The sequence below is a fragment of the Solanum pennellii genome, chromosome 10, assembly GCF_001406875.1.
Source record: "Solanum pennellii chromosome 10, SPENNV200".
Classification (NCBI taxonomy): Eukaryota; Viridiplantae; Streptophyta; class Magnoliopsida; order Solanales; family Solanaceae; genus Solanum; species Solanum pennellii.
In genome coordinates, this window is record NC_028646.1 from 15360743 (window position 1) to 15375954 (window position 15212).

The window sequence follows — 15212 nt, forward strand, 5'->3', positions numbered from 1 at the left end:
GAACTTATTAGCATAAAAATGCAATTCAAAAGGGAGATAGTGTCTTTTACCGTGTTGACACTTAGTTACTTTCCCTTTTCATTTGACGACATCTTAATCGGTTTGACGTAAAGCAAATAAAGCTTATGTCTCATCTCTGCAATATAATCTTCGATATACTCTTCATTTGATGTTGAAATAAATAAAAATTGATGCAGTGTTGATATTTCTCTTGATGTTGTTTTCGGTGATTCTCTTGGCATTCACTTTTGTCAAAATGAAAAATGTGGTTGATGTTGAGGGGTAAACATTTCTCTTCCACAATACATGAATATTTCAGGATGTATGAATTTTTTTTCTTGTAATGCATGACTTCTTCTCCACAATGCACGACTTTCTGTGATGCATAATGTTTCCCCGCAATGATAAATATCTTCTCGTGATGCATAACTTCTTCTCCACTATGCATCAATATTAACTCGTGATGCATGATTTTCCGCGATGCATGAATATCTTCTCGATGCATGAATATCAACTCGCGATGCATGATTTTCTGCGATGCATGAATATATTCTCGATGCATGAATATTAACTAACGATGCATGAATATTTTCTCGTTAGGCATGATTTTTCTTGATGCATTAATATCTTCTCACGATGCATGATTTTCCGCGAGGCATGACTATCTTCACGCGATGCCTGATTTTCTGCGGGGCATGGTTTTCTGTGGGGCATGAATATATCTTCCCAGGATGCCTGATTTTCTGCGGGGCATGAATATCTTCCCGCGATACATGAATATTCTCTTCTGGTGTATGATTTATGCGAGGTATGAATGTCTTCCGTGATTCATGAACATCAACTTGCAATGCATGATTTTCCGCAAGATCATCCTTGGTGCTAAATGGAGAAAGTTCTTCGATCGAGGGACATAGTGTCTTCTAGGTGCCTTTTGGATAGTGATATCGTCCCAATTGACAATATGGTAAAATGACCCTCCAGGTAGTGTATCATTTTCATCGACAACACCACTAAACGACCCTCTGAGTAGTGCATCACCTCAATCAACAATACAAATATAATGACCCTTCGAGAAGTAATACTATCATGTCTGATAATATTGTGCAGATGACGTCATTGATGAACAATCGTGTACACTCTTTCTCGGGGTTTTCATTTGATTCATCTTTGAGTCTAGTTTGATATTAATTATAGACTTCCTGTTGTTGGGAATTGGATGAAATAAAACCATTTATATTCCCAAGTCTTCAATATAAGCGATAAAAAATATTTTCTGCATCCACCCAAAAATTGTTAATTTGGGGAACTCTTTGCCTTTTGACTTCTCTATATTCATCGATTGGAGGAATATTGTTGATTTCAGAGCGAACCTATAAACCTGCGTCCACATAAATATCATTAGTTTTAAAACGAACTGACCTGTGTCGATTTCTTCAATTGTCCTCTCCATGTCCTACTATCTCTTGTCGATTTTCTGATCTACCGGCTCTTGATAGATACAAAAAATATTTTATGCCAAAGCAAATGAAACATTAAGGGAAACTTTTACGAAAAAAATAATTTTTTGAAAAGTAGTGTTTTTAAAAAATAAATGTTATTTCCAAGTATCATGTCACGTCAGGCTTAGCGAACTTCTTTGAGTCTGATGCTTGGAGGTCTGTCTAATTATTCACTAGGGAGTATTCCGAATCTCTCTAGACTGTCAATAAACCCATGTTGAAATTTTGAGGGCATCCTCAAAATTTCTATCCCAGTTAACTGTCTTGGCTTATCTTTAACTATCTGTGGGCAAATCATGGAATTTTCGAGATACCCTCAAAAATTTTGTCGCAGTTGCAGATCCCAAAGCACCTCCAGTCTCAACTTTTTGAGGAAAAATCTTCTTCTCGAGAATTTTTTAGTCCCTCTCAAAAATTTTGTCCCAGTTTCTATTGTAAAGAGAAATAGAAAATTATAGGAGATATGACTGAACCCTCGTAGCGCCTACGTATCCCGTTGAGGTAGGAATCAGATCACACGTAGTTCCCCCTCAAAAGTTATCAAAATAAGGATTTACAATGAAACAGATCGAGGTCGACATAGTCCGCCTACGTATCCCGTGCTTGAGAATTTAGGTCGAACGTAGTTCAGATACAAAGAAATATTAAAAGGGATAAATAGGGTGACCGAAGCCGACATAGGCCGCCTACGTATCTCATTCTTGATAATCCAGGTCAGACGTAGTTCAATTACAAAAGGGATTAAATTTTAAACAAAGCAAACACAAGCAAAAAGAACGGTTACAAGGAAATAACAGAAAAACAAATTGCGGCTACACACGTAATATCTCTTGACAACATCTTAGTTGATCGATTTCGGCCATGCGGTGCCATCCATTTCCAACAGGACTAAAGCACCTACAGATAATACTTTGCGAACCATGTAAGGTCCTTGGTACTCATCTTGATGGTAAAAAATGTGCTAAAGGACCAATTGACCAATTTAAAAAATTCTAGCTCTGACTCTCTTGTGGAAAGCACGAATCATTCTCTATCGATATAGTTGACCATGACAAATGGCACTTTTCGTCAATCAATATTAATTGATCAATCCAATTATAGACCCATTCGGCATTACTCAGATCATCTTCTTGGATGATTCTTAGGGACGGTATCTCAACTTAAGCAGGTAGACAGCTTTTGTACCATGCATTAGCAAGTATGGAGTGGCTCCAATCATTGTTCTAACAGTCGTTCGATAACCCAATAAAGCGTACAACAACATCTCATGTAAACCTTGGTGATTGTCAATCATTTTCCTAAGAATATTCTTCATATTTTTATTGGCAGTCTCTACAGCTCCATTAATTTGGGGACGATAAGCGGTTGAGTTTTGATGAGTGATTGTAAATTTTTCACAAATATCTCCCATTTAATGACTGTTGAGATTTGTACCATTATCAGTAATGATGGATTTTGATACTCCGAACCTGCATATCATATTGTTATGAACAAAATCAGCTACAACTTTCTTGGTTACCGACTTGTACGAAGCTGCTTCCACCCACTTGGTAAAGTAGTCAATAGAAACCAAATTAAATTTTTGCCTGTTAGAAGCGGTTGGCTCTATCGTACCGATGACATCCATACCCAAGCTACAAACGGCCAAGGTGAACTCATAGCATTTAGTTAGTGAGGGGGTACTCGGATCAAATCATAATGCACTTGACATTTTTACATTTATGAACAAACTTGCAACAATCATGTTCCATAGTCATCCATAAATAACCGGCTTGAAGGATCTTCCTTGCCAAAGTGAGTCCATTCATGTGCATACCGCAAACTCCAGCATGTATCTGTTCGATAAGCTTCGCACCATCGACACATTTGAGAAGACCTAAATCTGGAGTCCTCCTATAAAGTACTTCTCCAATCAGAAAGAAGTTGACGGCCATACGTCATATCGACTTTTTCTGGTTGGATGTGACATCTTCAGGATAAATCCCAGACTCCAAATACTTTTTTATATCAAAATACCATGGCAAACCGTCTGGTTCTGCTTCAACGTACGAACAATAGACCAGATGTTCTCTCAGCTCTATATCCAAAGGATCAATATAATTAGTATCTGGATGCTTAATCATTGAGGAAATGGTGGTAAGAGCATCAGCCAACTCATTCTGTTTTCTGGGAGTATGTCTTAACTCAATCTTAAAGAATCTTCTGCACAACTTTTGTATATATTGCAGATATGGCATGATCTTTGAGTTCTTCACGGCCCATTCTCCCTGAACCTGATGAATCAACAAATCTGAATCTCCAATAACCAATAGCTCGTGAACATTCATGTTAATGGCCATTTTCAAACCGAGAATACAAGCTTCATATTCAGCCATGTTGTTCATGCAATTTAACTGGATCTTAACTGCCATAGGATAGTGCTGACCGGATTCTGACACTAAGACTGCTAGATACTTTTTCCTTGGTGATTTGCCGCTCCATCAATGAATGATCTCCATCAAGAATATATTTCATAAATATCTTCACCCACAAACGATACTTCTTCATCGTGAAAATAGGTCTTAAGCGATTCATACTCTTCATCGACAGGGTTTTCTACAAGATGATCAGCCAAGGCTTGTGCTTTTATCGCCTCCTCGGTCACATACACAATATCAAATTCACTCAAAAGCATTTGCCACTTAGCTAATTTTCCAATCGGCATTGCCTTCTTGAAAATATACTTCAGTGGGTCCATTCTAGAAATGAGATATGTAGTATAAGAAGACAAATAATGCCTCAATTTTTGGGCGATTCAAGTCAAAGCAAAACATGTTCTTCAAGAAGAGTATAATGGTACTTGTAAGGAGTGAACTTCTTGCTTATATAATAAATCGCTCGCTCTTTCTTCCCTGTCACGTCATGCTGAACAATTATGCATCCAAATGTGTTGTCTGAAACAGACAAATATAGAAACAATGGACTTCCTTCGCGCGGAGGAACCAACACCGGTGAATTGGACAAATAGTTCTTGATAGCGTCAAAAGAAGTCTGACATTCTTTAGTCCACTTTGTCAAAGCGTCTTTGTTCAACAGCTTGAAGATAGGCTTACACACCATGGTGGATTGATCTATGAACTGAAAGGTCAACCTCCCCAAGAAACTCATCACTTCCTTATTTGTTTTCGGAGGAGGTAACTCTTGAATTCCTTTAATCTTGGAAGGGTCGAGCTCAATACCCCTTCTGCTGACTATAAATCCAAACAACTTGCAGGCTTGCACCCCAAAAGCACATTTGGTAGGATTTAATTTCAAATTATACCGACGCAAACGGTCTAAGAACTTCTTTAAATGCGTCAAGTGGTTCAAAATCTTACGGGACTTGATTATTACGTCGTATACATACACCTCAATCTCCTTATGAATCATTTCATGAAATATGGTCGTCATAACTCTCATATAAGTAGCACCAGTATTTTTGAGACCAAATGGCATCACCCTGTAATGATACACACCCCAAGGCGTTATAAAAATTGTCTTTTCATCATCTTCTTTGTCCATCAGGATCTGATGATAACCTGCGTGACAATCCACAAATGACTACATTTCATGCTTAGCACAATTATCGATCAGAATGTGAATCTTCAGCAACGAAAAATTATCCTTTGGACTTGCTTTGTTGATTCTCTGTATTCAACACATATTCTGATCTTCCCATCTTTTTTGGCGACTGGAACAACATTGGCCAACCAAGTCGGGTATTGCATCACTTCCACCAATCGAGACTCGACCTGTTTGGTAATTTCTTCTTTAATCTCTAAACTTAACTCGGGCTTAAACTTTTGAGCCTTCTGTTTTACTAGACTGAACCCCAGATTAATTGGAAACTTGTGAGACACCATATCAGTAATCAGCTCTAGCATGTAGCTGACTTCCGAAACGAAAACATCAATGTATTCAGTAAGCAAATGAATCAGATCCTTTCTTTGAGCTTTTTTCAAGTGGACACTTATTTTGACCTCTTTGACACATTCTTGGTCTCCCATATTTGCAGTTTCTATTTCTTCCAAATTTGGCTTATGTTGATTTTCAAATTGTCAAAATTGCTCAGCGACACATTCCGGTACTTCATTTTCCTCTTCGTATTCTTCACCCTCGTCATCACCTGCCTTATTTTGTTGGTTCAGCTCGTGACATGACATGACATTGGCAGGTTTAAAATTAATATTACTGAAATCATAAACAGACAAAGTTAGGAAAGTAAAATATAGTAGAACAGCAAAGGGCAATTAATCAAGTCAGACAATGGGTTTTCCAACAAGCCTTACGAGGAGATCTCGGAACTCCGATTAGTTGTTTGAATAACGAGTTAAGTAAATAAACAAGTTTCAACAAAAGAGACTTTCATTTAAATTGGAAAACAATGCAAAATTTAGCCATGGCAAAGGGCCATGTTGCCTTTTTAAACATCACGGGGGGGATTTTAAAATTCAAGCAACTTAAAGCAAAAAACAAAATGGTGTGTCTCGGGCCTCTTCCGGAGTGCCACCGATTTTCAAAACATGCATAAATAATGTCCTTCTACCAAAATGATCGGAGAATAAGGAATGGTGTAGAAGTTCAGTTCTGCACTGATCTCTAGGCTCAGTATCGCGGATACCAACTAGCTCGACCTCGTCCTCTATGACAACATCGATATCTTCGAAAAGTTTGCAGATTCCTTTCTCGAGGCCATCATGATCAGCATACTCACGGATTGGAAATGATTCGTACAGGTGAGGGATCGGCCTAGCCAATGCTTGATCACCGCTCTTCTTCATCTTCACTTTATCATCTGCAGGGACGTACCCCAAACCATACCACGCTTCTTTGACAGGAACTTGAATAGGCTCAATAATTCCTTAAGAATTCCTTCCCAATCCAAAACTTGGCTCGAACCCATTCTGCAGCATCACAGTGGGATCATTTTGTACAAAGAAGGCATAGGAGGTTGTAGAGCCAAATCCTCACCGATGGCATATACCAGCTCCACCGTATAGAAATTAGTGTCTCGCGAAACTTCATCAATAATTGGCTCCTTAATGCCAGAATGGCTCCCTTCACCGTAAATAACTAGTTCTTGGTCCTTCCAAACGAGCTTCATCATATGGTGAAGAGTAGAAGACAAAGCTCCATCCATGTGGACGAAAGGCTTTCCTAGAAGAAGGTTATAATTGGTGTCAATGTCTAACACCCGAAACTGTGCACTGAACTCCACCGGACCCATTTGGATGACCAAATTCACTGCTCCCAATGTGTCTCTTTGTACTCCATTTAAGGCTTTTACATTGACTTTGTTTTGTTCCAGCTTCCCGAAATCAAACTTGAACTGCCTCAGAATCGATAGCAGGCAAATGTTGAGACCAGGCCGATCATCTACCAGGACACGGTTTATGACCCTTTCACAGCATATGACAGTGACATGTAACGCCTTGTTGTGCGATCTCCCTTCAAAGGGCAACTCTTCCTCAAAGAAACTAATCTAATGCCCTTAGATAACTTTATTGATCATAGTCGCTACATTATCAATATTTGTGCCCATCGGCACATATATGTCATCAAGAGCCTTCATCAAGGCCTGCCTGTGCAGCTGGAATCTCATCAACAGAGCCCACACAAATGTTTAACAATCGAGTAGTCTTTTGGCTGCATCTTTCTCCAGAATTCTTCAGCTTCACCTTTGCTTATCGGCCTCTTTCCTTGATCCTTCTTCTGCCCTCCAAGATCCAACTCTTCGGGAGTATAACACCTCCCAGATCGGGCCATACCCTTAGCGACAGCGGTTTCAAGCACAAACTTTGGCCTAGAAGCAGTTTTTAATGGCACCAAGGAAACAGCCTTTGCGGGTGTCAAGATCACGAACTCCTTTTTCTCTTCAACGCTCAGTGAGGCCACAGCCCTTTCTAACTCATAATGGACAGTTAGAGTTATCACCTTAGTCACGCACCAGTCATCATCCATCTCTATCATGTTGATATTGACTCATCCATTATTCAGAAAAGGATTGGTGTTGACATTGGGTGCATTTGTTTGAAGAGATGTCACTTCTTGGTCGATCAGATCTTGAATCTTGTGCTTGAGGTTGATACAATCCTCAGTATCATGTCAAATGTTGTTTGAGTGATACGTACACCTTTGATCGAGTGTGTAGAATTTGGAACTAGTATCCACCGGCTTGGGCCCCATCGGGTGAATGTATCCAGCCGCAGCTAGTCGCTCGTACAGCTTTGTTCGACTTTCAACTAGCGCGATAAAGCTTTTGGGAGGGGGGGGCTTCTTCTCGAATCAGGGTCGAGGTGGATCATAGTTTCCTTGTTGGGGAGGAGGCATCTGTTGATAATTCCGGATATTTGGACGGGGAGTTTGGTTTATGGATAAGGATTTGTTTGGTAATTTGGTGATGGAGCTTGGTAGTTCATGGGGGTATTTTGTTATACTGGATCTTTGTATACTGGGGGAGGTGCTCTATAGTTTGACTGCACATTGGCATAGTGATGAGCAACCATTTGGTAAATAGGGGATGGATTTTTGTAAAGTGGGGGAGAATTTTGGTAAACAGGAGATAGATTTTGGTAATTTAGAGGGGGGCATTTTGGTATGTGGAGGTAGCATTTTGATAGATGGGAGGAGGACTATTTGGATAACTATCTTGTGCAAAGCATGCCTGATAAGAATTCTGGGAAGGTCGAGGACGACTTTGGTAGGATGATAGTCTTCTAGGGGTCTTCCTCCCCTCATAAGAGATAGCAGAAATGTCTTCCCTTTTTTTCTTCAATAAACCAGATGATCCGGACAACACAGCAACACAGGCTATCTTCCCGATTTTCACCCATCCTCGATAGTCTTTCCAACCTTGACTATCTCAGCAACATTTGCTCGAACGAGCAACGTGATTCTATCATAGTATTTAGGCTCTTGCATCCGCACAAACACTTCAAATCTTTGTTTTTCGTACATAGGAGGCTGCACTCTAGCTGCTTCCTTTCGCCATCTATACGAAAACTCTCTGTAGCTATTGTTGGACTTTTCTTTCATCTTTTATAAGGAATAACGATCAGGGACGATCTCTACATTGTAAACGAACCTTCGACGAAATCCTTAGCCAAAGAGTTCCAGTTGGGCCACTGTCTGGTCTGGTGACATGTAAACCATCCCAAAGCTTCCCCACTCAAACTTTGGATAAAGATCCGCATTATTACAACTTCATCTCTACCAAATCCTATGAGTTGGTCACAGTATGCCCTTAAATGAGCTAAAGGATTTCCCGTTCCTCCAAAAAAATCAAAATTTGGCATCTTGAACCCTTCTAGGAGGTCCAGATTTGGATGAATGCATAAGTCTTTGTAGTTCAAACCGGCGACGTCGGGAATGCATTGAAATTCCTTCATTGCTTTTCGGATCTCCTCCTTTATGTCTATCTTTGTGGCCTCTTCCTTTGCCTTCCACTCTCTTTCCTGCTCCTCATAATGGTCAAGCTCGAAACCGTTCACATCTTGCTCATCAGGGACGGGAATTCGAAAGGTGGTTTTTTTGGGTAGCGGTGGAGCTACAACGGAACTTTGGGCATTCTGGTTTGTTTGGTAATTTTGCGAATAGGTTTGGGGATTAGTATTTTTGTTTTGGTGGTGGTGAAAAATTTCGAGGTGGAATGCGCTTTGGTTTTGGTTTTGATTCCGGTTTTGTTGTGGTGGAGCGATTTGTGATGGCTATTTTGGGGAGGAGGTGGTATTTGGGAATGGTTGTCTTGAGGAGGGGGTGGAGTTTGGTAGGATGCAGAGGCATACTGAGGATTTTGTGTAGTCAAGTCTATTACTAAGTGCTTTTGAGCAGGAGTAGACGGCGGAATCAGAGCTGGATCCATGTTTCAAGAAAAGAAGTAGAGTGGAGGTCTCCCATCAGCAGCAGCGTTGGCAGTAAAACCTGGTGGAGGTAGATCTTGTCTCCTTTGCATCTCCACTCTCATCTCAGCGATCTATTGGATTAACTGTATAATAAGCTCATTTTGATCTGCTATGGTGGATTGAGCAACCACAACGTCAGTAAGACTAATTTCATCGTTGATGTCCCCCATTACTGTTTTTCCTTTGTCTGAACTTTGGTCGGGAAAGCAATCTACAGGCCCTTTAGATCTTGTCAAGTTAGGATGGTGAGCCAGTTTAATCGACACAGACCAGTTTGTAAGTACCTGTGGAGGAAAGCAACTTAAAGGCAAATATGTTAGTTTGAGTTCCGAATACGCAATGCAATATATCACATAGAGAGAATAAAAACACAAAAAGTTTCTTTGTTTGAGGATATTCTTACCCAAGAGTAAAGGGAAATCAATTTTTAGGACAAGCAAAAGTTTTCTTGTTTTAGTTTGACACTATCTCAAAAAGGTTAAATCACGTTGAGCTAGGGTCTTCTTCCGTTGATCTGAGTCCCGTATTTCCTTGTAGAATGAAAGGGGGAGACTGAAAAATTTAAAAGATAGGGGCCGGGCCTTGAAAGGCTGTCTACGTATCTCTCAAGTAGAATTCAGGCCCTACGTAGTTCGTGTAAAGGAAATACTTGTTTTTCATTCATTCATTCATTACAATTATAAGGAAGTTGAAAAATAACAACAAAGCTTTTAAAAGATAAATTGTGGCCCATCTCATTCGCTCTTCTTCTTGTTGTAGAATCAGTCACGGGGAACAGACTCGACATGAATATTTCCTATAATGATGAGATATTCCATGTTGTGGCGAAATGTAAGACATTTTTCAATGCTATGGTCTGCGCCATTGTGATAGGGCTATTGTTTTCAAACTTTGAACCAAAGGGAATTTAACATGTCCACATCCTTATAGAAAGGGGTGAATACTCCATTTTGAACCAATTCCGAATAGACCTCCAACATTGTTTTCTTGAAAGGCGTGAATGAGCAATGATATAATATAGTCCTCTCAGTGTTTGGTATGTCGAGCCGCGGTTCATCACATGCAATGATGACGCCTTCACCCCAACTGTTCGCAGTATTGTCCATATCGAACAAACGACGAACCACATTCTTAAACTCTATGCACTCCTCTATCGTGTGCCCTTTCTGATTGGGATGACACTCACAGGTCTTGAGGAGATCCTCTGATCCTACTTGGGAAGATGCTCTTTCGATGGGCCTCAACATACGTCTGGCTCAATTATACTCGAAAATAAGGGCGCACGAGATGGCTTCTATCCTTGTTCGTCGTTCTTGTGGATATGCTTCAAGAGTGATTTTCTGTTCCCCTTTTGCCAGACGTCCTTTGAGAGAAGGTTTGCGGGCGACCGCTTTCTCATAACTTTCTTCAATGTTCTCCAATTTGGTCGGACATTTTGTAATAGTGACTATTGTATATTTCTTGAAATTTATGACAGGGAGTGGGTTCGCAATGTCCTCATTCAAAGCAACATATCACAGAAACAGTTAAAAACACATATATATCATCCTAAACATATAGGGGACCCTTATGTGCCAAGGGTAAGCCTAGCGCATTTGAATGATATACGTGTGGAAATGAAGGAAATGAACCAGTTAAGTACCCCAAACAAATTTCACAAATGAATAGATAATGTTCACAAGGGGAAATAAATAAGAAAATAAATAACAAAATACAAAAGCGACAGACCCGCGCAGGGACTATTTAAATGTACGGAAATAACAAAAATACATATAGAAAAACCCACGTAGGGGCGAAGTCCACTATGTTGTCCATTATGGCCCTGATCCTCTGCTGCTTTCCTGAGTCTTGTAATGCTAAAACATGCATCACAGTATCAATAGGTAACCCTCGCTAACGCGTCCTTTTTCTTCCCAATCCTCGTATTACATGCCCTCTATCTTCTCTATGACCCATGAGTCAAATCATCAAAAACGCGTCTTAGACTTTCAAATTCCTGAATTGTCTTCAAGAGCATCTTGATTTTCAATGAACTTGGCGTACATTTCTCGGGCTTCCCGCTTTGCCTCCCTTAATTCAATCACTGCTTTGGCCTCTTTGTCTTCCACGCTGTACAATTGTTCGGGACAAGAGAGGAGATACTTTGTATATTCTTTTTCAGCCAATCCTTATAAGTTTCATCATACCTAGCGTCAAATCGTTCAGGAGCAATGATGTCTTTCTTCACTCGCTTGGCCCTTTCCATCCCTCAGCAGTTCAAAAGCGTCATCCACTCTGTCATCCCCAATATCATACATATAAACGTTATAGTATGCCTCTCGAGGTGTGGTTTGCCTCCTCCCAAACTGTCGTAGGACTCGTATGGTGCGTAAGGACGGATTCCCCGAATACCTGGTAGTGGAAGTACGAGTTGTCTGCGGCCCCCTCAACGACCTCCCTTGAGATGAAGCGATCGATCAACCATTGTAATACTCTTCTCTTACCTCGGAAAAAATATGAGCCCATCTTTCTCTAGTCCTTCGATTCTCCAGATTTGCCCAAAACAACATATCGTTCAAATCTATGAGAGTGTTCTTATTGTCCAGGGTATACAATTCCTGAGTCCCATGCCCTTTTGCTAGATGACTCAAAATCCACCATTGAAGGAGAAGGTTGCATCCTTGGAAGTACCAATGTCCCTCTTTGCACTATCCTAAGGCTCGATACATGTCTGATAGTATGACCGCAGAAACGGGATAATACTTTACTTGTCGTTGATTCTTGAACCCATTGAATAAAGTGTATGCAAGCATTATCACTCGAGTGTTGATACTCAAGCTCAGGCTGTGTGGAAAGACCATTGTTCCCAATAATGCGACGGCAAATACCAAAGGTCGGATCTCGTTCCATTCTCTATAGGTAATTTTTAACTCTTGGTTATAATTTGCATAAAAGCTCACCTGTCCGAATCTCACGTAGAGATCCTTGAATGATAAGCTAGATTCTTGGCACCAGTAAGCGTAATCCCTTCCTAACCCGAACCAGTGTGTGATATTCTCGTTTGTAGGTTTATTAGGGATTAATATATCTTATTGTTTTCTCACTCTTATTTCTAGCCTTGTACCCATTGTGTCAATGCAGTCCCGGAGTTCCTCGATTGTCGAGGTGATTTCAACAGTTTCGAATCGGAATACCATTTTCTCATTGTCCCAAAAACCAGTGAGGACTTTGATTAGATCAGGCCAACCATTCATGTTGATTAATTTGGTCATGGCGCCCACATACTTGTTGAGGGTTCTTTTGTGATCTCTGTCAAGGTTGTTTTACCATATTTTGAGTAGAGACGGTGCTTCTACGACCATGTTGATCTTGGAAAGTGATTCATACGTACAAAACAAAACCCAATTAAGTTTACCCACCCCACATTTGGTTTCCACATGTACATCATTCAAATGTCAAGCAAAATGATATATCGTGAGGTCGGAGACCTTGTACATGATTTTGGCGGTTTCAGTCAATGTACTTAATACACCTTGGTTATTAAGTCATCTTAGGCTAATTCTTAGATTCAATTTTGGTTTCGCTCTATCTTAAGTTGACTAGAATTGTTTCAAAAGTAACTATTACCCGAGTCGGATAGACGATGGGGTGAAGCTAACAAACGACGTAGGATGACTACAAGCCAACTATTCATTTGTTACTTCCAAAGAAAGACTTGTTTGTTTTGTAAAAGAAGTCGTGGTAAGCCACATAACTTCCTTTATCCTAATGCAACTATTTGCTGTTTGGCGGAAAAATTCCATGATAGTGCAACAGTTTTAATAATACGACAAAGAAATAAGAAAACAATTATTTCACGTAGCCATATAAATTTAATTTTAAGGTTAGATTCCTCCAATTCCCCAGCAGAGTCGTCATTCCTGTTATACATTTTTCGGAAAGAATATTTTTATATGTTTTTGACTTTTTTAGAGTCGCCACTTGATTTTAAGAAAACCAAGAAACCTTTATTTTCAAAAGATTAAACAGTAAATCTATCGAAAACTTTTTTAAGGTTCGGAGATTCTCATTAATATTTTAGGAAGGTGTTTAAGGCACCTAAAATGCCCACTAATGTGGTTTTCCAGCAACTAACTTATTTGGCTAAAATGATCTACTTTAATTTTAAGATAGAAAATTATATAGAGTTTGTTTGAAAGTGAATTTCTTAGCTTTTTATCTAAAAGAAACATCTAACTTGTAAAATTTATTATTTTAAAACAATTTAGACTTGATTCAATTTTAAGTCGATAAAACATTATGGCGTTTTGCTGGAATTTGAATCTTCTAACCTTAAAACTAGCGACAGATATTAGCATGAAATAAATACGGTAAAGTAAAAGGGAGAGAGAGAGAGAGTTGGGTTTAAATCCGAATTATGTCCGCTTGGACCGGTGTTTGGACACATTTTGTGTTGAAACTTTTGGGAACCTGATTTGTACGTGTCCTATATTCTAGTAAAGTAATAACACCAAAAAACAAGGGCTTAGGCCCGACATTAATAAAATACAACATACTAAAAAAAATATAAAAGGACTTCTTGGTCAAAATATTCAACTCTGGCCTGTACATCAAATTATGGAATTTGCTCTTAGATTTCAGAGGGTAGTCCGATTCCAGGAATGTACGAATGGGCCATCTATGACCCATTTTAGAAAATGCGAGAGATGTGGAGTCCGGAAAGACTCGAAGGAGTGTCACATCCAAAGAAAGGGATGGAATTAGCATTAACTTATTCAAGCCACATATTCACGATAAAAAATCGGTCACAAACTATCATGCACCTTAAAAGAAGTTTAACATTTAATGGCTAAGCCTTCCCCCAAAGAAATAAAAAATAATAAATAAAAAAAATATAAGTGCAAGGAATAATTGGGAGGCCAAAAACAGAAAAGAAGAAGTAGTATTATCCCAATCTTATTATTATTATTTAGTATTATAATTATTATTTTCAACTAAAGTTTATCCTACATAAATGTCTAATGTAGCCTCATTTTCACATGATTTAAATGATTCGAGGTATAAGGAATAGATAAATAATGAGGATCAAATATGAGACGATCAACTCAATTACAAGGCTACTTCACTTGATCAAATAACAGGTGTTTAATTGAAGCGCTGTCAAGATGCATCAAAATTTTTTTATTTATTTAAATATAAGCCGCTTCTTATAAATTCGAAGATAACCCACTTCTCTAGTCATACATACCACATTAATGTCGAATGCAAATTTATTAAGTGGGTCAAAAGAGATAAATAGTGCTAATATTTCAACTAACAATAAAAGAAAAATAACAATTAGGATTGAGCCCTCTGTAATAATTTTATCAAGCAAAGGGGAAAGGTATTTGGATTTAATAACCATAATATGCTTACAATCACGAAGAAATCGTTATAGACACTTATGACATTTACGTAAAGGATTTCACATGATACTAAAAGGACACATTTCAACAACTAACAGGGCAGTCCGCAGAACAATCCTTACAGGAATGATTTTAAGAAATAACTCATACTAAGATGTAGTTAAAACATTGTAACGACCTGTTTAGTCGTTCTGAGCAGCAGATTTTATTCTGGAAAAACTGTCTGACTTGACGGAACCCACGACGGACCGTCATGGGCACGACGGGCCGTCGAGGGGATCTCGTTCCAAAATACTTAGAATTCTGAAATTTGGGTACTGAAATCGACTCGCTGAACTTCGTAACGGAATGGCAGGACGGACCGTCGTGGGCAGGACGGACCGTCGTGGGCACGACGGACCGTCACAGAC

General features: G+C 39.3%; 1 protein-coding gene across 1 annotated transcript; it reads right to left on the reverse strand.

Moving 5' to 3' along the window:
• Positions 1–3436: 3436 nt before the first annotated feature.
• Positions 3437–4598, reverse strand: LOC107001107. The gene is made up of 3 exons (XM_015199276.1): positions 4339–4598; positions 4076–4237; positions 3437–3959 (listed from the first exon to the last, which is right to left on the reverse strand). Exons 1-3 carry the CDS (start codon positions 4596–4598, stop codon positions 3437–3439), a joined length of 945 nt encoding a protein of 314 aa, XP_015054762.1.
• Positions 4599–15212: the final 10614 nt, after the last annotated feature.

Coding starts and splice junctions, on each gene's coding strand:
- LOC107001107 (XM_015199276.1), bottom strand. CDS start 4,598: ATGGTGTGTAAGCCTATCTTCAAGCTGTTGAACAAAGACGCTTTGACA. Junction 4,238..4,338: donor AAGAAGTTCACTCCTTACAA/GTACCATTATAC, acceptor TCTCATTTCTAG/AATGGACCCACTGAAGTATA. Junction 3,960..4,075: donor GAAAACCCTGTCGATGAAGA/GTATGAATCGCT, acceptor CAAATCACCAAG/GAAAAAGTATCTAGCAGTCT.